Source organism: Phyllosticta capitalensis, assembly GCF_038381095.1.
Source record: "Phyllosticta capitalensis strain CBS 128856 chromosome Unknown BKA78scaffold_9, whole genome shotgun sequence".
NCBI lineage: Eukaryota > Fungi > Ascomycota > Dothideomycetes > Botryosphaeriales > Phyllostictaceae > Phyllosticta > Phyllosticta capitalensis.
The window spans coordinates 782,019-809,544 of NW_027117447.1; the positions used below are offsets into that span (position 1 = coordinate 782,019).

The 27,526-nt window shown below is 54.9% G+C and overlaps 12 protein-coding genes across 12 annotated transcripts; 5 read left to right on the forward strand and 7 right to left on the reverse strand.

Annotated features, from left to right (window-relative positions):
* Positions 1-661: 661 nt before the first annotated feature.
* Positions 662-2,203, reverse strand: BKA78DRAFT_185631 (uncharacterized protein). Its single transcript, XM_066883498.1, has 2 exons — positions 736-2,203; positions 662-677 (listed from the first exon to the last, which is right to left on the reverse strand). The coding sequence occupies exon 1, from the start codon at positions 2,074-2,076 to the stop codon at positions 868-870; it is 1,209 nt and encodes a 402-aa protein (XP_066741148.1). The 5' UTR covers positions 2,077-2,203; the 3' UTR covers positions 662-677; positions 736-867.
* Positions 2,204-2,216: 13 nt separating this feature from the next.
* Positions 2,217-2,447, reverse strand: BKA78DRAFT_237803 (uncharacterized protein; the record flags this gene model as incomplete). The annotated part of the gene is made up of 1 exon (XM_066883875.1): positions 2,217-2,447. A coding segment is annotated over one exon (231 nt), but the record flags the coding sequence as incomplete, so codon positions are not given.
* Positions 2,448-3,015: 568 nt separating this feature from the next.
* Positions 3,016-7,876, forward strand: BKA78DRAFT_185659 (uncharacterized protein). The gene is made up of 6 exons (XM_066883500.1): positions 3,016-5,308; positions 5,356-5,541; positions 5,589-6,057; positions 6,104-6,685; positions 6,731-7,090; positions 7,145-7,876. The coding sequence occupies exons 1-6, from the start codon at positions 3,324-3,326 to the stop codon at positions 7,667-7,669; spliced, it is 4,107 nt and encodes a 1,368-aa protein (XP_066741150.1). The 5' UTR covers positions 3,016-3,323; the 3' UTR covers positions 7,670-7,876.
* Positions 7,877-8,612, forward strand: BKA78DRAFT_185646 (uncharacterized protein). The gene has a single exon (XM_066883499.1). It carries the CDS (start codon positions 8,083-8,085, stop codon positions 8,578-8,580), a length of 498 nt encoding a protein of 165 aa, XP_066741151.1. The 5' UTR covers positions 7,877-8,082; the 3' UTR covers positions 8,581-8,612.
* Positions 8,613-8,630: 18 nt separating this feature from the next.
* On the reverse strand, positions 8,631-12,465 carry BKA78DRAFT_321745 (heterokaryon incompatibility protein Het-C-domain-containing protein; the record flags this gene model as incomplete). Its single annotated transcript, XM_066889055.1, has 8 exons — positions 12,449-12,465; positions 12,287-12,396; positions 12,194-12,237; positions 11,878-12,144; positions 11,563-11,697; positions 10,055-11,516; positions 9,143-9,787; positions 8,631-8,996 (listed from the first exon to the last, which is right to left on the reverse strand). Coding segments are annotated over exons 2-8 (2,657 nt in total), but the record flags the coding sequence as incomplete, so codon positions are not given.
* On the reverse strand, positions 12,460-13,090 carry BKA78DRAFT_321755 (uncharacterized protein). The gene has a single exon (XM_066889056.1). The coding sequence runs from the start codon at positions 12,815-12,817 to the stop codon at positions 12,635-12,637; it is 183 nt and encodes a 60-aa protein (XP_066741153.1). The 5' UTR covers positions 12,818-13,090; the 3' UTR covers positions 12,460-12,634.
* Positions 13,091-13,322: 232 nt separating this feature from the next.
* On the reverse strand, positions 13,323-15,353 carry BKA78DRAFT_255877 (uncharacterized protein; the record flags this gene model as incomplete). Its single annotated transcript, XM_066885034.1, has 4 exons — positions 13,323-14,723; positions 14,777-15,058; positions 15,107-15,134; positions 15,241-15,353. 4 exons carry the CDS (start codon positions 15,351-15,353, stop codon positions 13,323-13,325), a joined length of 1,824 nt encoding a protein of 607 aa, XP_066741154.1.
* Positions 15,354-15,947: 594 nt separating this feature from the next.
* BKA78DRAFT_355419 (dynein light chain type 1-domain-containing protein) lies at positions 15,948-16,545 on the reverse strand (the record flags this gene model as incomplete). Its single annotated transcript, XM_066891899.1, has 7 exons — positions 15,948-16,012; positions 16,061-16,130; positions 16,180-16,206; positions 16,256-16,290; positions 16,341-16,374; positions 16,427-16,449; positions 16,503-16,545. The coding sequence occupies 7 exons, from the start codon at positions 16,543-16,545 to the stop codon at positions 15,948-15,950; spliced, it is 297 nt and encodes a 98-aa protein (XP_066741155.1).
* Positions 16,546-16,874: 329 nt separating this feature from the next.
* Positions 16,875-19,620, forward strand: BKA78DRAFT_255547 (multiple RNA-binding domain-containing protein 1; the record flags this gene model as incomplete). Its single annotated transcript, XM_066885002.1, has 3 exons — positions 16,875-17,102; positions 17,156-17,935; positions 18,121-19,620. 3 exons carry the CDS (start codon positions 16,875-16,877, stop codon positions 19,618-19,620), a joined length of 2,508 nt encoding a protein of 835 aa, XP_066741156.1.
* A 914-nt stretch (positions 19,621-20,534) lies between these two features.
* Positions 20,535-22,986, forward strand: BKA78DRAFT_298253 (TEA/ATTS domain family-domain-containing protein; the record flags this gene model as incomplete). The annotated part of the gene is made up of 3 exons (XM_066886884.1): positions 20,535-20,958; positions 21,006-21,182; positions 21,230-22,986. The coding sequence occupies 3 exons, from the start codon at positions 20,535-20,537 to the stop codon at positions 22,984-22,986; spliced, it is 2,358 nt and encodes a 785-aa protein (XP_066741157.1).
* A 1,213-nt stretch (positions 22,987-24,199) lies between these two features.
* Positions 24,200-24,723, forward strand: BKA78DRAFT_321769 (uncharacterized protein). Its single transcript, XM_066889057.1, has one exon. The coding sequence runs from the start codon at positions 24,298-24,300 to the stop codon at positions 24,514-24,516; it is 219 nt and encodes a 72-aa protein (XP_066741158.1). The 5' UTR covers positions 24,200-24,297; the 3' UTR covers positions 24,517-24,723.
* Positions 24,724-25,300: 577 nt separating this feature from the next.
* Positions 25,301-26,389, reverse strand: BKA78DRAFT_298254 (chaperonin 10-like protein; the record flags this gene model as incomplete). Its single annotated transcript, XM_066886885.1, has 2 exons — positions 25,301-26,308; positions 26,357-26,389. The coding sequence occupies 2 exons, from the start codon at positions 26,387-26,389 to the stop codon at positions 25,301-25,303; spliced, it is 1,041 nt and encodes a 346-aa protein (XP_066741159.1).
* Between the last annotated feature and the right edge of the window lie 1,137 nt (positions 26,390-27,526).

Sequence of the window (27,526 nt, forward strand, 5' to 3'; positions counted from 1 at the left end):
AGCAAGTAAAAACCAAAGGAATTGTCCGATGTCGAGGCAAACGAAACTCTCTTACCTAGTTTGTGCAGAGCCCCCCCATCCATCCCCCCACTGCAGTCCTCAACTTTGCTACATACGCATCCAAACACCTATCCACGACTAGCTCGGCTCCAGCGCTCGCAGCTCGCAGTGGCTGGCTGGCTAGTGCCGCAAAATCAGCCGGCCATTGATCGAGTGGGATACGAGGATACGTGTTTTTGGTTCGGAAGTGGAAAGGCGGAACAACTTGATAATGACAAGTCATTTATTTATCGAGAAAACTACTAGATACAAGGAACACTTCGCAAGCAGCAGCAGCAGTGTGCGTGGGGTAGGTAGAGCACTTCCGGTCTACCCCCAGGTCCAAAAAGAGGCAAGTATCCAAACAAAAAAACAAGCAGCCGGCCAGCCAGCCAGCCGGTCTGCTCGCCAACACCAGTGAACCACATCTCCAAACCACCATCATTCGGGCCAGCCAAATGCCTCGCCTGCACATCCACCCATCGAGTCAATCCAAGAAAAGATCAAAGGAAGGCAAAAGTCAATGCAATCCAAAAGCCTGCAGCCCCGCCGCAGCGGCATTGCGCGAAAAGGAGACAAAGTACACAAAACCATCCTCTATCGACGACCTAACAGATGCAGGAGATCTGTCATCGAGGCTGCGGTATCAGCGTTAGACGGGAGAACAGCTGTTAAAGATCGACACGAGGCACTAACCGACTCTCCGTCCCGTGGGAATTGATCCGAAAATTCCGGATCCCATTGTTCGAGCTCTGTTTGGAATTGCGTGTTCCATTCGTCAGAGCCAAAATCAAGCTCTCCAAGATCAATCCCAGGATCCTGATGATTCTACCTCGGAGACGGCCTGGATGGATGCGAGGGCGGAGGATACAGCGGTGACTGGCTTTGTGAAGATGTCTGAATCGGCAGCCGATTTGGATGCTGAGGACATGGCTGTGTGCGGAGAGAGAGATTGTCGTGGGTCTGAGGTTGGGCTTGATGCGGATGCTGGGGAGTTGGCTGGTAGGGAGACACATCTTCATGAGTCTGAAGTTGTGATAGATGTGGACTGGGAGATGTCGTCTGCCATGGAGGTGGATGGCCAGGATGATTACAAGGTGGAAGTTGCTGCCCGTTGGAATTTGTCGCCTGCCACAAAGATGGATGATCAGGAGGATTCTGGGCTGGAGACTGCTGCAAGCCGGAAGCTGTCGACTGCAATGGAGATGGATTGTTGTGAATATTCTGAGATGAAGGTTGTTGCCCGCCAGAAGATGTCGTCTGCGAAGGAGATGGATGGGCAGGAATATTCTGAGGCGAGACTTGCTGGCTGTCGAGTGATGTCGCGTGCCATGGAGACACAGGGCTGGGATAGTCTTGATACTGGAATGGATGTGTTGAGGGAGCTTCCGTATTGTTTTGCGCGTTTGATGGGAGAGCCGCCTGCCTTTGGGGAAATGGGTGGTTTTGATAATGGGGTTGGGGTTGGGGTTGGTGCATGCCGGGAGATGTCGTGCGCCATAGAGATGGGGGATGATGAAGATTCCTTGGTGATAATTGCTGCACGTTAGAAGCTGTCGTCTGCCACGGGGACGTGGGGCTTGGATAATCTCGGGATGGAAATGAGTGCGCATTAGACAAATAGGGAGCAGCCGTAGATTCCCCTACGCGTGGCGCCGGAGCTGTCATCTGCTCCATTGACCTAGGGCTAGGACAATTCCGAGATGGCATTTGCTGCATACTAAAGGAACAAGGAACGGCCGTGTCCTGCTCGACGTACATGACGTGCGGGCGTTGGTCATGGTGCTTTGACTGCCCATGTTTTTTCAACCGGGCTAAGTAGTTCAGAGTTGCCGAGCGAGCGTCGCCGCGTGAGCGAAGTCTCCGACGTCGGGAACGAGGACCGGTTGGAGATGGGTTGTTGGAGGGTGCAGATGATGGGGAAGTTTTGGCCAAATCACGACCCATAGCTACGGGACGGAAGTACGTTTGTGCATGCGGAAGGGGGACCTTGGAGAAGATTAGCAAGAGGCAGATGATTTCATAATGCGACCCCATCAAACCCCAGTGCCGTTCTCATGTCCAGAAGAGGCGCCGTTAGATTGGTTGGCTTGCATGGCTGCGATGGCCGCGTCCTTGGAGGTCTGAGTGCCAATGGTATCGCGATATCCTTCGGGTAGGCCTGGAACAGATCTGGGGTCACCGCCTTTGGAAGCCATGGCCTGCGACAAGCGAACCTGTTCAGCATATTGCTCGCGGAGCATTTTGACAGTGGCATCGAGGACAATAGCTTCACTGCGGCCTTGACCCTCCATGCCCGGGACGATAGAGGCAAGCTTGTCGAAGCCCTGCCTGATGGCCTGGCGGCGCTTTTGCTCAGAGGCGATGTGGTTGTTCTTCTTTTCCTCTTCGGTCAAGCGAGGTTTGTCGGGAGCTTGGCCGATGGCGGGCGGCTTGGCCGGCGGAGAAGGCGACATTGGTGCGGTCGCGTCGACAGAAAGCAAGAACTGAAGCGGATGGATAGAGGGTGATAGAAGTTAATGTCTGGCAGTATAGACGGAAGAGATGGGAGTGAGGCGGGGAGACGGAAGGAAGAGATGGTTGTTGAGGAAGGGCCGCTAACGAGGACGTGCGGCGGGCGAGCAACGGCAGGGCTGACTGGGGTGCGTCGCCGGCCGAAAGAGGCAGGCGCTTGCCCACAGAGTGCCGTATCAGTACGTCATTTAATCGGCTGTTACTGTGTCCGCACTGAGTCAATGTGCCAGACAGAAGAAAGACTCCACGTTCCTGAGAAATTATTCTCTCTGTGGCTTTCCTCGTCTACCTGGCTTCAAACACGGGCGGCCCTCAGCATCACATGATATGATCGACGCGTCCCGGCAGGCGAGGGCGTGATCCCTGTCGCAGCAATTTGAAACGCGAGGGAAGGCGGTAAGACGTCCTTTGCTGGTGCATACATCTGTGTGTTGCTGCCAAGCAGCCACTGGCAGCCCATCAGGAACTCCTCCACCACTCCACCACAACACCTCCCCACTCACCACGCCTTCTATACCTCCTCGCCCACCACCGACCCTACTCACTCCTCTGGGCCAGCTTTCCTACCGCCGTCCACCCCGTCCGTCTGCCCGCTCTCCCGATCACCATCTTGCTGCCTCACCGCTTCGCCTCTCCGCCAGTTTCCTCCTCGTTTACGCCTCCGTGCCCAATCTTGCGGCCGCTGTCTTGAATGACATGCGCTGCTCGCTACTGCCGCCACAAACACCTCCTCTGCGCCTCTCGGTCCTCTGAGCCGCCCCGTAGTTGAAATGTCGACTTCGTCCCACAACCGCTCCATGAGCAGCAGCCGCTGGCGCGTAAACAGCCTGCAGCAGCAAGACCGCACCAACCGCCGGAGCTCTTCATACTCGCGCCGCCGTGTCGTGGGCCCCCAAGAGGCCTACTCTTATGCCCTCCGTGTAGCCTATCTCTCCTATCTCCTCCAGCCTCGTGCCCGTCGCATACAACATGTCGCTGCTCCGAAGCAGATTCACCGTTCTTCAACCTCCGTGACAGACCTTGTCAAGGATTTTGCTCTGATACGGGATAGCAAGAGCACAAAGTTCCCCCATGGCTTCATGAAGGAGCTCGACAAGAGGCTTACGGGTGTGCTGGTCGGCAAGGAGAAAATGCCCGAATTCTCAGACGCTGGCATCAAGTCTACATTTGCTGCATTTTTGAACGAGTTCAAGGACCCAAAGTTCAGAAAGACCATGGAGGAAAACAGGCGAGTGGAGGATCTTCTTCTCATCTTTTTCTCCAATGCTACCAAGGTGTTGCAAAGGGGCAAGGCTCCCGATGACGATTCATGGCGACTGATGGTCGACCGCCACGTTGCCCTCTTCATTCGTCTAATCAGCTCCACTCTCAAAAACCACGACTGGACCCGAGACAGGCCGGAGCTCATGTCACGCCTCAACACCATGGAGAAGAAGTTGTTGATGCACGACCAAGACTTGGCTGCTGCATCCCAGCGCAATGGCGGCGGCGGCAGCCAGTCAATTGAAGTCGAGGTCCCTCGAAGTTATGAAGTAAAGGACATGCCACTGGTTCTCGTCGTTTCACGCATCTTCAACGTTTCCTATGAGCAGATTCAGCAGGACGTCAATGCCAAGAGGGACGTGTGGACGGAGAAGGCAGCGCTCCAAGATCTCAAGACGTATCAAACCAACCTCAGTCTCAACTCGAAGCAAACGCTGAGCCCCGATGACTTTGACACGGATGATGCCTACGAGACTTGGAGAAAACACGAGGTGACGGATTTGTCGCAGATGATGTTGGCCATTATTCAGTCCAATCCTGAACTCGCCAAGAGCACCTCTGGGGCTGGGCTGCCTCAGTTCAAGTCGGAACGTGGCACGAGTTCCGACTCGGGCTACTCTGAAATTTCTAGGAAAATGTCAGAGGCCTCCGACGGCTCGTACGTCATTGATCAACCAGTCGACCTCAGCGCGCTCAACCTGAACGACGGCCCAGAGCCCAACGAGGACGGCATTACCCCATACACTTATATCCCACCCGAGCCTCGATCATACTACCGGGCGATCGTAAAGCAGGCGCTCACGTACGACCTGCAAGACGGAGACCTGGAACCCTCGACCCCTGGATCCGAAGTTCAGTCCATCAAACTCCTTTCCAAAGAATCCACAGACTTGTTGAGCGAGATTGGTTTGCGCTGGCGCGTCCCACAATTCTCTCGCCTCGTTCTCTTCCTCGACGTAATCAAGGAGAAGTACCATCAGCAGGAAATCAGCCTTGATACCCTCGACGAAGCATTTGCCTTTGTCAAGCAACCTCCTGTTGAGAATAATAAGAGGGGAAATAGATCGAGCATCATGTTGATGCAGTCAGCCTTGTTTGATCATACCCGCTGGACGATTCATGACTTTACCCTCAAGCAGCAGATTCTGTCGTCTTTGCACGACGAACTGCTACGCGAACTTTTTCAGCTAATGCTCAAGTGCTACGACAAGAAGCCCCCTTCGCTCGGGCCGGTTATGCTTGTTCTTGAAACTCACATTTACGATGATCCGCTTTTTTCCAAGACACCAGAGGACCTCGATGAATATACCGAACAGCTTCAAGAGGGGCTCCGGAAACGCGCGGCAGAGGTCTACAGTGACATTCTTGCCAAGACTATTCCTGACAGCAAAGAGGAGTGGGAGTTTTACCATGTCATTGAGCTCGGCAAGGCCGTTATCAAGCTTTGCGAGAAGATTCAAAAGCGATACCGCAAGAACCCTGAGGTTATGGGGTAAGAGTGCTATGTTTGTTGGAAAGGATCAGGCTGATTCGTCACAGCGTCAACCCTCTCAACACGCTTGTTCAAGAAGTTTTCCCTTCTTATGCTGCGGATGCAAGAGATCTCGTCACTCGCATCATGGATGTAGCCCATCAAAAGGGCGAGGAAGTCCCCATTCAAGACGGTTTCGATTTGTACAAGGAGCTTGTGGAGATTCGCGGCATCCATGCACAAGCACTACCCGAGTAAGCTTGGTAACCAAACGATGGCGCGCAATGCTGACTGGCTTCAGTGTACCCTTTGAATTCCACATCGAGGACAACCTCCAAGAATTTGTCTGGCGCTGGATTGAAATGACCAACGCCAACTTGAAGAACTGGGTGGAAGGGGCTGTGAAGCAAGACGACTTTCAAGTCCGCGTTGACCACCCAGGCAATATCCCCACCGACGAGGAGCGCCATAGTGTGTCAGTTGTTGATATTTTTCGCTCCTTCAACCAGTCCATTGAGCAGATTGTCAATCTCAACTGGGACGACGACTTTCAGTATGCGAAGTTCATGACATCGATTTCCAAAGCCGTCGGCGACGCCCTGGCACGATACTGCGAGCTCATTGAGAGCATGTTTAGCAGGGAGATGGATCGTCTTACACCCGAGCAGGAAGCTGCTCAGAAACAGACCAGGCAGGAAAAGTGGCTCCAAATGGCAAAGGACACTTGGGCAAACAAGGAAAAGATTGAGCCATATCAATTCTTGAGCGAGGTAAATCATCTCATCGTCCCCTTGGGTCTTTGCTGATCCCCTACAGAGTCTTGTCAAATTGAACAACGTCGAATACGCCACCCAAATGCTCGACAAGCTGGAGCGCGAGATCAACGTCGACGCGTGTGCAGAGGTCATTCAACGAAAAGGACCACCGGTACAGAAGCAGCCAAAGATGAACAAGTACGTGTTCACCATCAAGATTATTGAAGCAGAGGACCTCAAGGCGTGCGACATGAACGGCCTCAGCGACCCCTACGTCGTTTTGGGCGACGAGTATCAAAAGCGTCTTGCAAAAACTCGCGTCGTCTTCAGCAACCTCAACCCGCGATGGGAGGAGACTGTAGACATTACCACGTCGGGCCCCCTCAACATCATCGCCACTATCTGGGACTACGACACCCTAGGTGACCACGACTGCGTTGGTCGTACTTCTCTCAAGCTCGACCCATCTCACTTCCGCGACTTTATGCCCAGAGAATACTGGCTTGACCTCGATACCCAAGGTCGCCTGCTGCTCAGGGTCAGCATGGAAGGAGAGCGAGATGACATCCAATTCTACTTTGGCAAAGCTTTCCGAATCCTGAAGAGGACCGAGCGTGACATGACCCGCAAGATTACGGACAAGGTATGTCTGGCCTCGCTATTGTAATGGCAATACTAATTGGTCCAGCTCTCGGCCTATATCCACCACTGTCTGTCGCGCCGTGCACTCAAAGCCCTCCTCACTCGCGGCCTCACAGCATCGTCGGTCGCGTCATACTTCCGAGGAAGACCTCAATCTGTGTCCACAGGTCCCAGCCAGGACGACGTGGCAAACGCCTTGAAGCCGCTTTTCAATTACTTCAACGACAACTTCGCCCTCATGAAGGAGACGCTAACCGACAGCGCCATGGTCATGGTCATGTCTCGCGTGTGGAAGGAAGTGCTTGCCACGATTGAGAGTCTGCTCGTGCCGCCGCTCAGCGACAAGCCCAGCCATCAGCGGCCGCTGACGCAGCAGGAGCTGGACATTGTCTTCAAGTGGCTCCAGGTAAATAGCCCCAATGCCCCTTTGATACCTACTACTCACACTCATGTCCTCTAGCTCCTCTTCGACTTCTTCCACGCCGTCGACGAAGAAACGGGCATCCCCTCGGGCGTCCCCAACGACGTGCTCAAATCGCCCAAATACCACGACCTGCAGACGCTCAACTTCTTCTACTTCGAGAGCACCGAGACGCTCATCCGCACCTCGGAAAACATGGCCGCCATCACGCTGCAGCGCCAAAAGGAAAAGGAGCAGCGCGCCGCCAACTCGGCCGCCTCGGGCATCGGCCCCACAGGCCACTCGTTCGGCGGCGCCGCCGGCCTCACCGGCATGCCGACCCGCCGCGCAAAGACCATCATGCTCTCGCGCAACCTGGGAACCATGAAGAAAGCCAAGGAGGAGAAGAGGAAGGAGGCCCAGGCCGAGCCCAGCGATGATATGATTTTGCGCATTTTGCGCATGCGACCCGAGGCCGAGCGCTACCTCCGGGACCGCAGTCGCCAGAAGGAGAGGCTGGCGGCGGCGGCAGCGGCCGAGATGATTGTCAAGCAGAGTTTGATGGCGGGGAGTTTCAGGAGGTAGTTGTGCGTGGTAGGGGATGAGATGAGTTTGCAGGGCATGGGAAGAAGCAAAGCTGGGGGAATGGGCATTTAGCGAGCAGCAGCAGCAGCGGTAATTTGTCATTGTTGCAATCATCATGTGCTTTGGCGTGGATGGACAAGACTGGAGCCGGACTGGGACGGACGGACTGGTGGATGGATGGGTCAGCGTGGCATGGTGGTTGAGGGAGGGACAAGGCAAGCGCGGACAGTGCGACGACTCTGCATAGATCGATCACTTCGACGAAGAGACATACAGAGACCAAACCGAAGACGGGCGACGATGACGACGGAGACGACGACAGAAGAAAGACGCAAATTGAAGCGCGCACGCTCTGCACTCACATATTTCACAGCAGCAGTGGCAGTAGCGGCGGCGGCGGCGGCAGGTGGTCGATGATGAAAGATGGCGGGCATAGCACGTACGGTACGGACGATAGTCGTAGTTGTATAGTAGTAGTAATCTTGTTCATTTCAACCGTGCTTGCTGCCTTTGATCGCACCTCTCCATCTCCATCCTCTCTACTTCTGGGTAAACGACCGACTTTTCTTCCTGTCGCTCTGGACTCATCATCGTCTTCCTTGAGAGTTGAGGCCAATCACTCACTCCTTGCCCCGGTTTTCCGCCGACTCTCTTGTCTGGTAGAGGCGTGCCACTCGAACTTAGACAGGCACAGGACATGCACGCATCTGGCTCGACAGGAGCACGATGTGTTTTTTGGTAGGCCGCGAAAGAAAATGACTCAACCAAGGCAGACGAGAGGGCCGGGCGAGCTTGGTCCTGCCACGCGCTTCAACGCCTTGTTATTCATGTGGAAGCGTAGGGCACTTGGTCATTTGAGGAGTCACCGTATACTGTACCCGAGCCACGCGACTTTGGCACCAGCTATGTAGGCCTTGGAGTTGGCATGGCATGTAGAGCGAGGTGACGTAGTTTAGTGGATACCCAAGGTAGTTGTGTGCGTGCGTGCGTGCGTGCGTGCGTGCACCTTGATGTCCTTCCACATCAGCCATCTGCTGCACTCATCTCACTTTGGCGCTTTTGAGTCTTCTTCCCTCCCTTTTCCCTTCATTGTTTTGCTTTCAACAAAGTCACGGCCACATCGGGATGCACCAAATTGCTGGAACAGGCTGTCTGTCCCCTTGAGCGGATTTCAACAAGTAGCCCCTCACAAAGAGCACCATCAACCAAGCACAAGCGCAGATGAAGAATGTCAATTCATCCTAGGATTCTTTCTGTTGCAGAGAGATTCAAAGGCAAGAAAGCAAGCCGTTCGTCATCGTCAGTCACCCGCTTTTATCTACCCCAGGTACGTCCACCTCAGGTCAATCGTCGTCGTCATCGTCAACTCCAAGAAGAAAGCACGCAAGCTCGCTCGCTCACAGTGGCTGGCTTGGTCAAGACCAACGCCACACCAGCTCCAGCGAGCAACGGGAAGTGCTGACGAGCTCCTAGTATCCACCGCCGTAGCCTCCTCCTCCGTAGCCACCTCCGTAGCCACTTCCTCCTCCCTCGTACTCGCGACGCGGAGGTCTGCCGTACTCGTCCTCACCACCGAAACCTCCAGGCGGTCCCTGTCCGTAGCCACCAGGGGGTCCCTGTCCATAGCCGCCAGGCTGGCCTCCTCCGTACTCCTCGCTGCGACCTCCATATCCTCCGCCACTGGAATATTCGGAACGACCTCCGTAGCCTCCTCCGCTGGAGTACTCACTCTGTCCTCCGTATCCACCCGCACTCGAGAACTCGGACTGGCCTCCGTATCCTCCTCCGCTGGAGTATTCGGACTGGCCTCCATATCCTCCCTCAGAGCGACCTCCGTAGCCAGACGACGCTCCTCCGTAGCCAGACGACTGCGCTCCTCCGTATCCGGAGCTCATGCCGTAGCCATCGTCTCCACGCTCACGCGACGAGCGGCGCTCGCGCGAACCAGACCTGCGGCGGTGGTGCTTCTTGGACGAGGAGCTCTCGTCCGAGTCGTAGTCTCCCTCTTCGCGGCGGCGGCGCTCCTTTTCCTCCTTTTCGCGCCTCTTGCGCTCCTTCTTGCGGCGCTTTTCCTCGTCAGAATCTTCACCCTCGTCATCGGAGCGGCGGCCGTGGTGCCTGTGGTTGAATTAGTTGAAGTTCGAATCGACTCAGCCTGGGGAAGCAGTGGTTCCGAGAGGCATGTCGAATCCAAGGGTATCGCTTGAGAAAACCACTCCTCAGGAGTAGAAGGCAAAGGGGGAGGGGGTTGGGTGCTCCTGCTCCTGTCTTCGGACAAGGACTCGAAGTCTTTCAAGCCAACCCCCTGAATGACCCCCTTGCGCCAAAGCCTAGCATCATGCCTTGGATTCGACATGTTCTCTTCAGCCCCCGGGATAGACTTACCTGGACTCCTGGTAGTACTCGCCACTTTCACCATATCCTTCGGTGCGCTGCCTGGTTTCGTAGTCCCCACCATAGCTGTCGTAGCGCTCCTCCTGACGCCTTTCGTACCCGCCAGATCCGTAGCTACGCTCCTCGGTGCTGGCCTGGAAGCCACCTCCCGAACGGCCCTCCTGCTCGTAGCGCGAATATTCTTCACGCTCTCCCCGACCTCCGCCGTACTCCTCACGCCGGTATTCGGACTGGCCGTAGCGATCTTCTCCCGAGTTGCGGCGCTGGCGGCTGGTCTCCATGTATGATTCCTGCCGAGAACCATCATCTCCGTAGCTCTGCGACTCGTACTCTTGCTTCTCCTTCTTGCCGCCGTCGAGGACGCCGCCCAGGACATTGCCGACGAGGCCGCCGACCATGCTACCAAAAGCACCGCCTCCGGCAGCCTCTCCGGCCAGGTTGCCCACGTGGTCGACAATCTTGTTGCCCGAGTTGGACGATTGCTGGCCATAGTTGCCGCCGGTAATGGAGCTGGCCATGGCAAGGGGCTTTCCACAGCCGTGACCAGAATCCTGAACACCTTCACGGTGGTTGCGACCCTGCTCTACACCGTCACGGCTCAGCCTCTCACGGAAGTCATCCTTGTCGCTCTCATCCTTCTCCTCCCACCATTTTTGCACGACGCGGAACATGAGCTGGCGGCCCTCACTGGCGCCATCCTCTCCAGAGTCACGAAGGGCGGGGTGGTGCAAGACACCTTCGATGATGCGGCTGATGGTGCGGTCGGCGTCGACGTCCTCGTTGTCCCAGCACTCGACAATCTGGGGCACGGCCCACTTGAGGACCTGGCTGGCGACCTTGCCGGCAGGCTCGTTCAAAACGTTGGAGAAGTGGTCCTTGGCCAGCATCGAGTGGGTGGGGTCGGAGCACGAGTCGTCGTTGAAGACAATGTGCTGCTTGTCGACAGAGCTCTGGATAACTTCCGAGGAGCCCGTCTGCAGTTCGGCCTTGACCTGCTGAATGACCGGGAGGATGAACGGAGCAATCAGAGAGAAGACAAAAACGCTCATGTTCTCCGAAAACTTCTCAAGGAGGTCGGGGAGGACGGGAATCTTCTCAATGGCCTCGTTGATGTTCATCATGAGGTTGTCGTGCCATTCCAGGATGGGGTAAATCTGGCGCCGAATCTGCTCCATTTGCTCCACGAATGCTTCGGGGTCCTTCGGGTTGACACTCATGTTTTCCATCTGGGCATTCGTGGCGTTCTCCTCCATTTCGTCAGCCTTGGCAGCATTGTCGCCACCAAGCAGACCGTCAGGGAGCTGGCTCAGAAGGTCCTTGACCATAGACTTGGCCTCGTGGTTGCCCTGCGCATTACTAATGGCGCCCTCGAGCTCCTGGATTTCAGACTGGGTAGCCTTGTCGTTGAACTCGCCCATGACAGAGTGGAGGAAATCAACACCGCCGAAAGTTCCTTCACAAGTCAGTCAAGCGAGTGAGGATATTGAAGAATTACGTACCGGTAACGCAAGGGTAGACGCGTCCACGAGCGCCCTCAACCTCGACCTTGGTATCGCGTCCGACGTGAGGGAAGACATCACGCTCCCCAAGCTCAATGAGTGCCAGTTCAGTGTAGTTGGAGTGAGCAGAGTAGTCTACCTTATGTTAGCCAATCTTCCTGAATCACAGTGGGTGACAAAAGGGATGCCGAGGCTTCCTAATGCTGAGGAAGATTGCAAGGAGATGGAGAGCATCCAAGTGCCGGTGCAGCGACTTGGGACCAAGTCCTCGACGGCCTTTTCTTTCATCACCCACTGATTTATAGATCCACATACCTTCGAGACAGTGGCAGCCGGTACCAAGAAGACGCAGGGCCTCGTAAAAGTCATCCTTGTTGCCGTCCTGGCGGTAGCGGCGAGCAAGCTCGATGGACCGACCAAACAGCTTACGCACAAGACCAGCAGAAGTGTCAATTCCAGCGCGCTCGTTCGCAATGTAGTTCTTGAGACCGTTGCGCTCATCAATGGCAAGTTCAGTCTCCTCGTCGACGGGTCCGCGGAGACGGCGGTCGTATTCGCGAGCGTCCATGTTGTCCGCATAGTCTGGGCCGCGAGTCAGCATTGCCCTTGGTGTTTGGGTTGGGAAACGTACCCTTGGGGTTGTCAATGTGCTCCTCGGGTCGGTAGCAACCAATCCTAGCCAAGTCAGCCCAATGTAAACAAACACGCGGCAAGTGTTGAGTACCTGTCGCGGGTCACTTCGAATTCGCCAGTGGCGAAGCCGAAGCTCATGAAGCCCAGAATCCAGAGAAGCAAGCGAATAGCCTCAGAAGAAACCATCTTTAGCGCTCCAACCTGTGGGTCAAGTGTCAGCGGCGGCGTCTCGGGAGTCATTGCGGGTGCGTACGTCAACAGCTTGGCTGTAGTCGCGAAGCCAGTTTCTGAGAATTGTCAGCCACTCGTCCTGTGAAGCTTCAAGGCGCGACGTACCCAAAGTAAACGCGCTTGACATCCATCTTGGAGAATTTCTTGCCCTTGCCAATTTTGCCCATGAGGATGTTGAGCAGTGTCTGCTCACCGCCGTCAGTGACGCTCAAGCCAAAAAGATGTGCAGAAAACATACGTCTTCAATGTCTCCATGTCTGAAGTTGATTCCTTCGATTCGAGAAACACTGGCGACGTTCCCAGCTCCGAAGCACAAGCCCGGAGTGGCTAGGAAAGCTAGCAGGACTAGACATGAGAGTAGAAAGGTCGGGGAAAGCCGAAGAGTCGGCATGTTGAAAATTTGATGGGTATTCAGTGACGGTCAAGTGATTGAAAAGTTTAGGATAGGTTAGGAGGAAGAGAGAGAGAGTTGAGGAGCAGGCTGAAGGAGAGGTGTTCGTGTTCGAAGCTTCGTGGGGCAATGAGCAGCGCCGGCCTGTGACAGCAGCGGGGCACTTGCCAAGGTGCCAAGACACTTGGCGCGCGGCAGAAGCAGCAGCTCAGAGCGAGTCACGATGCAGAGAGACGGCGTCTCAGCTGAGAGGTTACGTGGTGTCGATGGCCATTCGTTCAATCATAATTCATGTCTCTATCCAGGGCCTGTCCTGCGTTGGCGTCGCGCGTGCAGACGACACGAGACGCGTCCCAAGGAAAGCTTAACCCAACCGTCACGCCCGTTGCCTGCCCTGATGGCCGCAGGGATCTGGCTCCGCCGCCTCTGACGTAAATTGTTGCAACACCACCAGAATCCTGTTTATGTTTACTACTACCTTACCACCTTACGTCTGCCCGTGCTCTCAGGCAAGCTGTATTGCAAATGTGACCTTGCTTGAGCTCATGTGAGCCAGGTATCCTCCCAGCTCCTCATTGTCGTCGATTGGGTAGTTCACTTCCTTGAGATCCGGTCCCTTGACCACTCCTTCGATCCTCACCACGCTGCTACCCGGATGTGCCCGAGTCGACAGACCACGGAGCTCCTCCATCGTCCCCGATGTCAATGCTCCCAGCCACAGCCTTGGGTCTGATTGGATTTGCGAGTGCTGGTGCAACCTGAAAAATACTGGAATTGGCGTCGGGGACGGCTCAGCATAGTACGCAAACTCTTGCGCAGGCTGCTGTTGTGGTGCTGTGTATTCTGGCTGGCTCGAGGGTTGACGATCGTATTCCGGACTCTGCTGGCTCGCGAGATCGCTGGCAGCTAGAAGCAGAGAAGGATCTATTTGAAGATCCTCCGCGCTCGAAGTGGATGCCGTATGGTTCATGGCTTGCGCATATCCAACAGGGGCTTGCTTTGCTTTGCTTGGTCCAGCATTCTGCGATCGTGGTGCACGAGGGATGCTCTGTCCAGGTTTGGGTGGCGCGGGTCCTGGGCCTGGGCCGTTGTTGAGCTGCTTCTTGCCGGAGTTGTCGCGTTTGGATTGGTCGTCATGCAGTCGCTTTACCACGTCGCGACACAGGAATTCCAGCGCCTTGAGTTTGTCCTTGTATTGAGGATCCGCTTCTCCTTGGGCGAGTATGCGCTGTAAAATTGGAGAGCCAGATATCCATTGCTCCTTGAGCTTCTCCCAATGCTCAACCCCCATTTCTAGCTTGCTCGTGAAGTGGTCGGCTTTCAGAATAGTGTAAAAGTCGTTCCTGATAAGTCGACTCTCTTCAGGATTAACTTCAATGATGTTCTTTGCTTCGGCGATCGTCATTCTTCGATCCATAGTGCGCATGCGCTTCGTGACGTCTGTGCAAATGACGTCCAGTGACAGTGCCCTTTTGTCGCTTTCTTCCCCTTCGTGATCCCGGGCAAAAACACGGCTGAGGTGCTCGTTTTCAGCGATCAGACGGTCCTTGACTGATTGCCATTTTTCTGGTCCGGCCTGCCTCTTCTTGGTTACATCCTCTTCGCTACAGATGGCCTGGAATTGCTCTCTCATTTCTCGATACGTTTCGTTGTCTAGATCGAGATAGGCTTTGCTTTCGTCAATCGTCGTCTCTGATGGGTATCGTGGAGGTGCCGCGGGGTCTGGGGGTAAGCCGGCCCAGACTCGGGTACGGCGCCGTCTCTTCTTGCTGGCCCATCTTTCCTCGCTATCCAGCTTCCGCTTTTCAAGACGGTCTTGCCTTTCGCGAAGCACTTCTCGGCTCTGGTCAGGGTTGGAGTTGGAAGGTGGCGATTCGGCTGCCGTGCGATTTCTCGAATTCTCTTGCTGGAAGATTGGTAAGGATGACGTTGAGAGAACAAGATAGGATGACATACTACGACCGTATCTTGCATCTCCGTCATGAGCTCGTCCGATATCAATGCAGTACCTTGTGATGAAGGCATGGTAGGTGCACCCTTCATGCCATTTGCCACTCTCAAGAGCCAGCGATTCTTCGCTCTGACGCGCATGAGCTCACGCTCGCGGAGTTCAAAGCCTTCATCGTTCAAGATTTGGAGCATGTCCCTTTGACTGGTGTTGGTCTCCCATAGCTCTTTGACGCGCGCAACGAGAGCCGGGTTCTTGTGCGCCGGGTTTTGCTTGCTCGGAAAGTCCCATCGCTGCACTGACGGTCAGCTTGCAGTCTGGTGGTCGTGGCATCATCTGACCTTGAACTGTGTCTGGAAAGCCCGTTTACTTTTGAAGTCAGCTCGGGTGTGCTAGGCGGTGATGTGCAAGTTGTCCGACTCGACGCCCGTAGTCGTGTACGGTGGGCGGTTGAGCCAGAACGAGACAAACGAACCTTGGCGTAAACCCCCGTAGCTTCCAATATTCCATGACCTCGTCGAGAGACCTTCGCTCCTCGACATAGAGTCGGTAGCTATCGGCCTCTTTGCCCTCCCACTCGTAGACCATGGTTTGATGTCGTGTTGTGTGTGCAATCCGCAAGGTGGAGTTGCATGGTTAGAGAGTGCGTTTGTGGTGCGCGCGGCCTGACGGTCGCACAGGCCCCACCTCCCAAACAGGGTCCAGTCACGTGGTTTTGACAACGCCCTCCGCCCGGGAAGGCACACCTCAATGGTTAATGCTGTCGACAATCTTGTTTGCCTCATTCCAGCACAGATTCCTGGACCACGGTAGCTTTCTTCTATAAATCAAAGACTTGAATCAAATTCTTGTCTGTTCTTGCTCCTTTGCAAACTCACTCAACATGACTGCAGGTGCGCTGGCAACTACCAAACAACAACTCCTGTCCCGAATCCACCATAATCAGTCAATTTGCTCGCGTTTCCAACACCACAACATGCCGATGGAGGAAGAAAGGACGGAATTTGAGAGTCATTAGACATATCTAAACAATCGAGCTGGCTGCCGGTATTGCTATAGGACAAGTGAGAATGCTGCGGGACCAACTCCAGTCGAAAGCCGTGTTGCATGAGTATCGACAGACTGATTCGCCTTTGCTGAGACTCAGAGAGCTGTGGAAGAAAACACCCGGTTCCAATTTCTTTACTGGGTCTTGAAGAGAAGGATGGCCGAGTGACCCAAGTAAAAGTAGATAAAGTGCTTCGTCTCTGCTCCGTGGATTAGATACGATTCGACGTGGATTCTCGGGAGCATACCATGAGTAACGAAGCTACCGAAATTCCTTCCGACAATACAGTGCCAGGTCGCACCGCGCTTGTCGTCAAACTGGAAAATGTCAGCGTAGAATGATGGACATGGAGTTCAGGAAGCTCACCTCCTTCTTGATGTATTGCGCGATGTCCTAAACCGGCTCAGCTCGCGTCCCTCACGTCTCGGCCGACGGAACCCACCTTTTCGATGTTGAACTTTTGCATAGCTTCCATGGCTAAAACCAAAGTCAGCAGCTTCAAATCATGAAGATGGCAATTTACTTACCAACTTCAATCGCTTGCTCTTGCATCTCCAAGGTCTGCAATACTCTTAGCAACGCCACATTCCACTAGTCATGGACAAAGGTCTACCATGTCTGCAGACTTGACTTGGGCTGCGAATGCGAATTAGCGAAAGCGGTTCAAAGGCCCGAAAGGCAGCTCCAACCTTCAAGCTTTAGGTCCGCATTCTGCCCCTTCTCGTTAGCCATGGCGCTGGCCGATGTCGAGTGAAATTTCCAGGCGCAAGGAGCGTAGAACGAGGCAGATGGACGCTAATCTGGGCCTGGGCAGCGGCTGCTGGCTTGAGTTGATTGGTCGAATGCGGCGTGTGTGTGTCCGAAAAGGTTGAAGACTGGTGAGGTTACAGAAGAGCGGCAGGGGGTGGGGAGGAAACCGAATGCCGCCAAGCCAATGGGCCTGTCGGGGCGTCGGCTCATGCGCGGGCAGCGATCACGACCGGCGCTAGCGAAAAAAGCGGCCTCGCGTGAATTTTCTATTTACCTTGCAACTTTTTCACAACACGACACGCCCTCGCGCAATGGCTTCCTCGCGCATCTACATCACCAACCTTCCACCCACCCTGGGCGAGGCCGACTTCAAGAAGCACTTTGCTCAGCAAGATGCCATCACCGACGCAAAGCTGCTGGCCCACCGCCGCATTGGCTTCATCGGGTACAAGACACCCGAGGCGGCTGCCAAAGCCGTCAAGTACTTCAACAAGTCTTTCATTCGCATGTCGAGAATAGGAGTCACGTTAGCCGATCCCGTAAGCTACAGCCCAGGGTCACCGCGCAAGATTTTGCTAACCCGATCCTCCAGATCGGCCAAGCGCCAGAACCCAAGAAAAGAAAAAGGGCCCCAACTGCGCCAGTCTCCGACGCTGCTGAGCACAAGGCCCCGGCGTCGCCCGAGAACTCACTGAAGCGCAAGCGCGGTGCCGATCAGGCGGTCGAGGCCGATCCCAAGCTGAAAGAATTTTTGGAGGTGATGAAGGCGCCCTCGAAGATGAAGGCATGGCAAAACGACGACGTACAGGTCGACCACTCTGCAGAAGCGCAGGATACCAACGTCGAAGCGGTCCAAGTGGAAGAGGCAGAGAGCGATGACGAATACCAGACGGTGCAAAAGAAGCCCAAACGCGTGTCACCGCCGCCGGCGGCTGCACCACCAGCTGCTGCCCCCGCTGCGCCTGTCCCATCTTCAAGTGACGTCCAAGCGACTGAGCCTGAAGCGGTACATGCTGCTGTTGAGACTTCTGAAGGAGCTCAGGTCGCGACTGGACCTGTCTCAGATGCAGACTGGCTACGATCGAGGACGAGCCGACTGTTGGGGTTGGTGGAAGACGATGACGACGATGAGATGGCTCTCCGGCCAAAGCCCAGCGAGACTCACGAGGTGGTTGACGCTGGCGGCGACTCGGATGAGAAAGAAGCTGCTCAAGAAGAGGAGCAGACCCTAGACACCAAGTCGTCGGAGCAAGTCGAAACAGAACTTGACAAGATTCATCAGACAGGACGTTTGTTCCTTAGGAATCTGCCATATGATGTTTCGGAGGACGACATACGCCGTGCATTCCGCGCATACGGAGACGTTGAAGAGGTAAGTCACAAAAGTCTCATTCTCACATTCTTTTCCATGATGAACACAGATAGGGACAACCGATGCTACGCAGCTGAGGATACCCTGGGAGAATATTTTAGTAGATGCTTCTCACTGTCTGAATTTTCGAGTCTACATCTTCACACCAGACTACACTCGTCGTTTGCAAACGCTGACGCTAGTAGGTGCATGTGCCGCTCGACCCCAAGACCAATTCGGGCAAGGGATTTGCCTACGTACTTTTCCAGGGACCGGAGCATGCTGTCAAGGCTTACGAGGAGATGGATGGTCGGATCTTCCAAGGTCGACTGTTGCACATCCTTCCTGCTGCTGCTAAGAGAGAGAGCAAGCTTGACGAGTTTGCCATCTCGAAGTTGCCTCTCAAGAAGCAAAAGCAAATTTTGCGCAAGGCCGAGTCTTCCAAGACGACGTTCAATTGGAATTCACTCTACATGAACGCCGACTCGGTCATGTCCTCCGTCGCCGATCGTCTAGGCATCAGCAAATCCGAGCTGCTTGATCCAACTTCTGCAGACGCCGCGGTCAAGCAAGCCCATGCGGAAACGCACGTCATTCAGGAAACCAAGGCCTACTTCTCCCAAAATGGAGTTGACCTTGACGCCTTCAAACACAAGGCTAGGGGAGATACTACGATCCTTGTCAAGAACTTTCCATATGGAACCAAGCCGGATGAGTTGAGGAAGATGTTTGAAGATCATGGCAAAGTCACCCGGTTTCTTATGCCACCTAGCGGTACCATTGCCATCGTCGAGTTTGCGCAGCCTCCTCAGGCTCGCGCTGCTTTTGCGTCTTTGGCGTATCGCAAGATCAAAGACTCCATCCTCTTTCTCGAAAAGGCTCCCAAGGATCTTTTCAACGGCAACGTCAAGCCTATTGCTGCGCCAGGCACTTCTTTGCCTTCATCTGAAGAGGGCAAAGTCAAATTGGCTGCCAGTGATTTGCTTGCCACGCCGGCGACATCGGAACAGATTGAGACCTCCACACTCTACGTTCGCAATCTCAACTTCGCCACCACTTCTCAGCGTCTGACTGAGGTCTTCAAGCCTCTGGATGGATTTGTTTCTGCAACTGTCAGGACGAAAACGGATCCAAAGAAGCCTGGGCAGACCTTGAGTATGGGCTTTGGTTTCCTCGAGTTCCGAACCAAGCAGCAAGCGCAAGCTGCCCTCGCAGCCATGGATGGCTACAATCTCGACGGCCATCATCTCAGCATCAAGGCTTCTCACAGGGGTCTGGATGCTGCAGAGGAGCGTCGCCGAGAGGACAAGGCGAAAAAGGCCGCGACGACCAAGATTATCATCAAAAACTTGCCCTTCCAAGCATCAAAGAAGGACGTTCGCGCCTTATTTGGAGCATACGGTCAACTACGCTCTGTTCGCGTGCCCAAGAAATTTGACGCCTCAGCGAGGGGTTTCGCGTTCGCAGACTTTACTACTCCTCGCGAGGCGGAGAACGCCATGGACGCGCTGCGTAATACCCACTTGCTGGGTCGCAAGCTGGTCCTTGACTTTGCCTCTGAAGACCCTGAGGACGCTGAAGAAGAGATTGCCAAGATGCAGAAGAAAGTTGGCAAGCAGGTCAACAAAGTGGCCTTGCAAAATCTCACCGGAGCGGGCCGGAAGAAATTTAACGTTGCAGGCAACGATGACCTCGACGAGGCTTAAGCTGTCCCAAAGGGTGCTCCACAGACAGCCCTTTGGCCGCTGTTGGCCGTGCCTCCTTGCTTCGTCGGCGAAACGCGACCTTGGACGCGCTCCTCCGGTTTGCTCCCCCTTCCCATTGGCGGGACCCGCCACCCGCGGCCCGACCCGGAACCCAGACGCCCGTGGCCTTTTTTCCATACGCGTACGTGAATAACCTTGCTGCGACTGATGTCTTAGGCGCGAGTTTACTCCATGCTGTCGAGAAGTCAAGGGCAATGACGCCTAGCGAACCAATTTCTTTCTTATCATACACGCTAACTTCCGTCGCATTCCTGTCGAGAGACTCGGCTCGATTGTAGAAACTGTAATGTGTGGGTGTAAAGAACATTCCTCGCATTGGCCACATCCCTGGCCCATCCAACGTCCAAAGGGTCTCAACTAGACCCTCACCAGAAAGACGACTTGTCATGGCGAATGGGAGCCTTTTGACCCTTGCTTGTCCGGCTAACGTGATAGAATAGAAGCAAGTCAGCATTCTTCAAGTAGTCAATCCATGAAAATCCATCATTCACGACAACAAACGAACCTGAGATCCAGCCAATCCCGTCGTCCGGTGAATCGTGGGCAGAATTTATCCATCTTATGTCATTGATTGACCCAAGCTTTTCCTGCCAGGCGTTTCTACGGTGCTCTGTGGCATTGTTCGAGGTCCCAAGACCCCTTTCTGAGTCCATACCCAGCCTTCCTATAAACAACGTCTACGTCTCGTGCATTCCCACAGTTCTCGTCCACATTCTCTTTCTCTGTCAAGTCATTCCTTTGGTCCAGCTCTCTACGTTCCTTCGTCATCGTGTACTCTTTTCGAGAGAGTGCAGCTCGCCCCAGACATTCTTACTTTTCTGACCTCATTCTTACCGCGGCATTCCCGGACGGCTATGGACAGAACTTCATGCGTACTGCCATCAAACGCCCCATCTCTTCACCACGAAAGCGCCTTTGACGAGCTGGGAGTGCAAAACAGGATCCTCCAAGAGCGCTGCAACAATCGCCAGCAAGACTTCCTAGACCAAGACCAGCGCAAGCATGGGCTGTATCAGCCCGCCGAGAACTATTTTGGTGGCTCGCCACACGGATACCTCCCTCCGTCTCAGAGGTCCACTTCGAGCCATGGTCTCATGATGATGATGAATGAACCAGATGAGCGAGTGGCTCACGAGGCTGCTCGACTCTGGGCTATGCTTCAGCGCTCTGATGCATATCGCAAGTACCGGGCACGCCAGCCCAAGTTGGATGATGGCACGCCAGACAACAAGCAAGACCAAAAGTGGCCGGAGCACATGGAGATGGCTTTCTTCGCGGGTAATGACAACCTCCTGCAATTGATGGTCTTGAGCTGACATCTTCAGCCCTGGTCAAGTACCCTCCCATGGGTCGCCAAAAACAGCCACATGAGGGGAAACTTCGCGGTCGCAACGAGCTGATTGCATATGCAATTGAAAAGTGGACTGGTGAGGGTAGGACTAGGAAGCAGGTCTCCAGCCACATCCAGGTGCTGAAGCCACTCTTCAAAGAGTTTCCCAAGAGTTAGTGTATCCAGGCTTGGTTTTTTCATCTTACTGATTGTCTCTAGTAATGAGATACATGGCCAAGGTTGACACCAGCAGTCGGCACAAGCGTCACCACTCGACTGACTTGCTCCGACGACCAATTGGCCCACAGGCAAGCATGCGGTCGCTCGACTACAACCCAGTTATTCAGGACACCTATCTTCACCACGCGCGAATGCCACCTCCTCAGCAAATTCTCTCCTCGTCCACCTCCTTGACTCCGGCTTGCTTCGAGATGAATGCACGAGATACAACCTCAGACCCTCCGCGATCCCTTCACTGCTTCACCCGCTTCGCCAAGCGGGCAGAACGCCAGAGCCTCGCCTACAACGACCCACAGACGGCGAATCTTCCTAAACATCTCCGGGACCTGCTTGAGGACAGAACGACGGATTCGGACGTCATTCTCGCCGACTCTTCCATAATGCTAATGGCCCAGCACATTGCTAAAGACTCGGATGAGCTGGGGATCCAAATTGAGTTTAGCAGTAGCTACAACCACTCGCACTATGATCGGTTCGAGTCTCACACGCGCTTCTACAATGGCAACGATCTCGCCACGTCGCCCATCCGCAGCGTCTTGGGCTACGACATGAACTCGCGAAGACTCCACGCCGTTGCCGGCACGTTTGGCAGTGGGTTCTGGGCAGCCAAACTCGGACCCCTGTCGATGAAGATGCGCGAGGCCAACAAGAAGGCAAAGACGCTGATTCCGGCCATGGGTGCGGCGCAGGCCGAGGACGAAGAGCTGCTCAAGGTCAAGGAGAATGTCAAGGCGGCGCTCGCATCCCTGTCGGCCGTGCAAGAGATTTACGCCATCCCACGCGAAGGGGGCAACGGGTATCCTGAGCAGCACAACCGCGTCCTCGTCGTCGGGTGGACCTTTCGCCACGCTGAGCCGGGCACTTCAGGGGAGACGACCTGGAGGCGCGTCCTCCTACCGCACCAGACCTCCCCGTCATGCAAAGACGAGCCGCTCAAACAAGACTCGTCGTTCGGTGCAGCGATCCCAAAGCAGGAACACTCGCAGTACAGCTTCGAGATGGCGCCGACGGCATCCGGGCTCATCACGCCGACGACGTCGACGCAGCCCAGCTTCGATGGCGCCGCGTCGGGCAACCCGTTCGACCTGGACCCGCTGTCGTCCATGGGCTTGACGCTGCCGCAGCCCATGCCGGCACTCAACCTCGCCGCGTCGTCAGGGGCCCCGCACATGAGCGCCGAGATGGACGCCAACGCGCTCGACTTTACTGGCGGCCACATCAACGTGTGGATGGAGCCGGCCGTCAGCATGCACGGGGGCAGCCAGACTTCGACCACCAACGGCGGGAGTGTCGGCGGCGGCGGCGGCCCCGGCAGCGGAGGCGGATACTATGACATTGGAGCGGGCCACCCGGGGTCCTCGCAGCACTCGCAGCACCACGGCCACCACTCGCACGCACCGACGCCGCACCCGTCGCAGCAGCATCAGCAACAGCAGCAGCTGGACGGCGGCCAGCAGCCGCACACGCCCGTCTTCGACCATCTCGCCGCGTACAACCCGCGTCAGAGCTGGAGCGCGGCCTACGGCGGCCTCATGGATGCCACTGACATGTACGGCGGGCACACGGGCTACGGGGCCGATGGCGGCTACGTTGGCGACCCGACGGGCCAAGTTGCTGGTCTGGACAAGGGCAAGAACGGACACGCCTCGGGCCAGCAGGGGATGGGAGGAGGTGGGTATCTCGAGGGACCTGCCATGCCGAGCGGGAGGAGGGACAGTGGCATGCTTGGGTTGTAATTGTTTTCTTGTTTCGTTGTCCCCATCGATGTCGCCCCCCTCAGGGGTACGATGATGATGTTGATTGATGAGGACTACGAACCGACGATGCGGAAGAAGGTATGACGCCAAAAGGACTGTCTATTACTGAGGGAAAAGCAGCAGTCGCAGCCAGATCGCTCCAGCCTCCTCATTCCCCCCTATATACCCTAAAAGTTGCGCTCGTTTTGTCGGATCTGACTCGCGGAGAGCAGAGAGGCTCAGGTCAAGTAGAAAGCATATGGTACCGATCATCTAGATACAGCCCTTTTCCCTTCCCCTGTTTATATTTCTTGTCTTCTTTTTGGTAGCGATTGCCAGACTCTCTCTTTGGACGCTCTCATTTCGGTCAGTTTTCTTTGGACAAGTCGAGAAGCCCGTCAGCAGTACAATATGTATTTTGTAGCCTGTACTATAACAGCGAGAACCAGAAGCAAGTCAATCGAAGAGCCAAAGATGCTCCAACTACACCTCCTACCTGCCACACAGACCTACGCAGAGAGCAAATCCAAGACGCGCGACGCAATCACGACACCAGGAACTCCGCATGTCTGTGCGCCCGTTGGTCGGCCGCGCGGATGGCGCGATGGTAAGAAGGAGCAGACACGGCAACGAGTCTTGCCCTCCCTCCTGTGCCTGTACACGTGTGGCTTGCGCTCCGCGTTACCAGTGTCTAGGTAGGTGGTCGACTTGACCTAGTCGCCTCACCGGCCGGTCATCCCCAGACATTGCACTTGGCCCTGCAGTAATTAAACGCGACCGAAAACGGGTTGACGGAGCTGGGCGTGTGCACGCGCTCGATCGATCTCAATGGGGGGAAAGGGTGAGATGAGCTGAGGTGGGTTGGATTAGGTGACGACTCGACCCGCCGGCGACGCGCCTCTCGTCCCGTCCTGCCCTGTCCTGCCCCGGCTGAGTGGTAAGTCGCGGTCGTTGATCCTCTTGGCGAGGGACCTCCCTTGATGCCCAGACAAGAGGGGGAAGGACTGAGGGTGGGATGTGGAGAAAGAAAATAAGGGAAGCATTGCTCGTCACTCACCCAGGTATTGCGCCGAGTTCTCGTGTCGTGTGGGGTGAGGAGATGAATTTTCTCCTCTCCTTTCTGCTTGCCTTGGTCGTCCATGGTCCCGCCCTGGTTTGAATCGAGGCGTTGTGCGAGGGTTACACAAGTGGAGGAGGCTGACGACGTACCGACTTCCTGAACTGCGAGTACCAACGACACGACTCGACTTACCCAGGTTGGTATGGTAGTTGCTCTTCGGCAGTATGTTGCATGATGTTGACGTCTGACGCATGGGGCTGGGTTGTTTCTTTCTGTCCTGTGTTTGGGTGCGTTGCTCCGTCTGCTTGGTTGGGTCATCCGTGGGAAACACGAGACGGATGGGCGGGCAATGGTATGGATGGATGTGTGGGTGCTGCGGTAATGGGGAGCGTAGCATTGCGCTTGAGACAGGACTCCAAGAAAGAGCAGTGAGACAGAAGGCCTGGATGGAAGGCAGCGATAACGGATGAGGTCAAGGTGGATCAGATTTGAGGCGGGCCAAGTTTGGACGGTTGCCTATTTGGACCGAAGTGATGTGCAAGTGGTCCTGACTCTTGTCAGCGGAGGGAGACGTAACAGGGCGTACTTGCAAACAAACAAAGGGCATTGTTCTCTGATGCAGTCCAGGCTGTGGTTCAAGAGTTGTTCCGGAGTCCGCTGTCTCTCTGGAGGCTGAAGCACGGCTAGCTCGGAGGCCAGCAGCAAGTCCCTCGAATTTCTCGTTGGCGTTTGAAGCTGCAGCAGTGATGCAGAAATTGGTTGAAGACAAGATGAAAAAGACGATGCGAGGTGTCAAGGCGTTGAGGTGGATGGAAGTGGGGAGTTAGAGACAGAGCATGATAGCGCAGGCAGCTGCAAACGATGATGTTGCCAAATCGGGAAACTGCCTTCCAGCAATAAACATTACCAGCACAGAGCTTGACTTCATGGCGCCACAGTGGGTGACAAATGAAATTGCTAATCCGGGAATCTGTGTTATCAAGTTAAAACACGTAAAGATATGGAGTTCTCAAGCACTTGATGCGTTCAATATAGAGAGAATTTTTCTCTTAATAGGTAGTTATAGGGAGCATTCAAGCGCTTGCGTCTGAAGGTGCAACGACTTAAAGCTAGGCCTGGGTTGGATTTCTTTGCTCACCTACTGTGGCGCCATAATTCCAGGGAGGCCGATACATGTTCTCGGAATCTGCAAAGCAAATGTGATCATAATTCATTAATTTCGGCATTTACATGTCAAGTGTCAACCTCCACCATCTAGTCCTTTCCAGCACCTTCCGTGTCTGGCACCTTGACGACATATTTGACCGCGCTCGCCTTGCCGTTCTTCAAGTTCTGAAGCACCTGGGACACGCCAGTCAAGCCGCCTGGAATGACTTCGTGGGGATGCGGCGAGAATTTGCCCTCCTGAATCATCCTGAAGAGCCACCTGAAGTAGATGAAGCCTACATCTTTGTTTCTTTGGTGCACGTCACCCACCATCGTCCACTCGGTCGCCTGATAGGTTTCGGGGTACTTGAATCCGGGAGTTGCAAACTTCTCGGTGGGAAGGACGTTGGTGATTTTGGTGTCAGGGGCAAGCACAGCGACCAGGTTTTCGTGGCTGCCCTTCTCGGAAACAGCATCAAAGGCATGCTTGGGTGCACCAACGCCGGCAGCGGCGAGCGCATCCTTGATGCTCTTGACCAGCGCCTCATCACCGTTGCGGTAGTCAACAATAGCATCACCCTTGCTCTTGTCAATCAAACCCTCCGCAAACGGGATGCCCTTGCCCGCAACACCGATGACGGGATGGATGTTAGACAGCTGAGCCAATTTGATTGCGAAGGCGCCGACTGCAGATGCCGCGCCGTAGACGATCAAGGGGGTCTTTTCTGTGACCGGGTGCCAGGGGTCTGGCAGGCCAAGGCGAACATAAAGTCCAATGACGGCAGTCAGAGCAGCAAGCGGGATGGTGGCGGCCTCCTCGAAGCTGAGGTTCGATGGGATATGCGAAGTCGTGTGAGCCCACGCAAGAGCATACTCGGCAAAGGAGCCGTGCGGCTTGGTCATCTCGTGGAAGGCGGCGACACGGTCACCGGGCTTGAATTCGTAGACTCCGTCGCCAACGGCATGAACGATACCGGCAATGTCGTCGCCAGTGTTGTGCGGTTTCTGTCCCCATTCGGGGGTCTTCCAGTCCTTGGGGTTGGAGCCACTAGCCATGACTTTGATCACGACTTGGTCGGGTCCCGGCTTGGGAATGGGAGAGTCGACAATGGCGACCTAGAACGGTTAGCATCGTGGCTTGGTGCGATTGAGCTTGACACTCACATTATCGGCGTTGGTGACAATGGCTTCCTTCATTTTGGTTGTGGTTTTCGCCTGAAACGCTAAGGCTGCGGTGGAAAATGCAAACAAACAGTTGCTTGCAGGAAGTGCCTAAGGTACATGGCGTGGGTATATATGTCTTGACGTAATGTGGGGCAAATCTGGAAGGCCCAAGGCCGTGAGGGGACCAGTGAGAAGTCCATTCGAGAAGTTGCGAAAGGTAGCCGCCACCACGGCTGACAAACCCCGAGATCACGACAGCTGCTGATCTAACCTCGCACTTTCTTCATGTGCGTTGGTGGAGGATGAGGGGATCGAGGACGGAGTTGTGGTCAGCTCTATTGGTATCTCCGGCCCGACACACGGACCATCTGGTTAGCAATCGGGACGGGAACTTTAGCCTCCCGCCCGATTAGCCGAGTATCCCTCCCAAGACCAGTGGTTCCTGACTTTGTGTTGTGATGGTTGTTGTGCATTGCAAATGTGGTTGAGGGATTGTTCTGTTTTGGAATGCTGGCGCAATTCATTGTCTCTTCATGCCTTGCAAGCGAGGGACGAGTCAATGGCTCTGCCCCTGACCACATCGCTTTATTCAACAAGAACTCGAGCAGGTCTCTCCAATTTGGACGATGAGTGCGACGTTTGAATGATCACGGGTTCCGAGAAAGGTTGCTCTGCAGCAATTTGCGGAGAAGCTGTACCTCTCGGTCTGCACCCAAACATCACTGCATCACTGTGCTACATGACAAAGTTATGATCAAAGTGACACGCTCCCAAGGCACGCTTTCGTCTCTCAATGTTCCAGACTCATGCCGAAACGCTGTTGCACAGTCTCATAATTTCTCCGATTCGCCCTTGCGAGGATTCTGTTGGTGTTGTCACAGAAGAGCTGAGTCCGAGTTGGGTTGGATGGTCGACAGATTTGGACTTGCGTTCGCTTAAGCTTCCGTTTTCGAAGTGGATGTCCCTTGCTGTTTTATGTTCGGGTTCCGATGAAAAAGACGAAAAAGCCACCCACTCGGAAGTGCCGCTCGCAGACGTCATGAAACACGTCACTTTGAAAATCAATGTCCATTTGATAAAAATTTGCCTAGTTTCTCGTGTCCCCGGGGTTGTTTAACATGGTCTACAACTGTGGATGATATAAAATTGCAGTATATAATGTGCATTGTC

What these genes read in the sequence shown, in the direction of transcription:
- BKA78DRAFT_185646 (XM_066883499.1), top strand. Translation starts at nt 8,083, where the DNA reads ATGATGAAAGATGGCGGGCATAGCACGTACGGTACGGACGATAGTCGT.
- BKA78DRAFT_185659 (XM_066883500.1), top strand. Translation starts at nt 3,324, where the DNA reads ATGTCGACTTCGTCCCACAACCGCTCCATGAGCAGCAGCCGCTGGCGC. An exon ending in AAGAACCCTGAGGTTATGGG is followed by an intron (nt 5,309 to 5,355) that starts GTAAGAGTGCTA and finishes GATTCGTCACAG; the next exon opens with CGTCAACCCTCTCAACACGC. An exon ending in TTGTCTTCAAGTGGCTCCAG is followed by an intron (nt 7,091 to 7,144) that starts GTAAATAGCCCC and finishes CATGTCCTCTAG; the next exon opens with CTCCTCTTCGACTTCTTCCA.
- BKA78DRAFT_321769 (XM_066889057.1), top strand. Translation starts at nt 24,298, where the DNA reads ATGGGGCTGGGTTGTTTCTTTCTGTCCTGTGTTTGGGTGCGTTGCTCC.
- BKA78DRAFT_321755 (XM_066889056.1), bottom strand. Translation starts at nt 12,817, where the DNA reads ATGCCGACTCTTCGGCTTTCCCCGACCTTTCTACTCTCATGTCTAGTC.
- BKA78DRAFT_185631 (XM_066883498.1), bottom strand. Translation starts at nt 2,076, where the DNA reads ATGGGGTCGCATTATGAAATCATCTGCCTCTTGCTAATCTTCTCCAAG.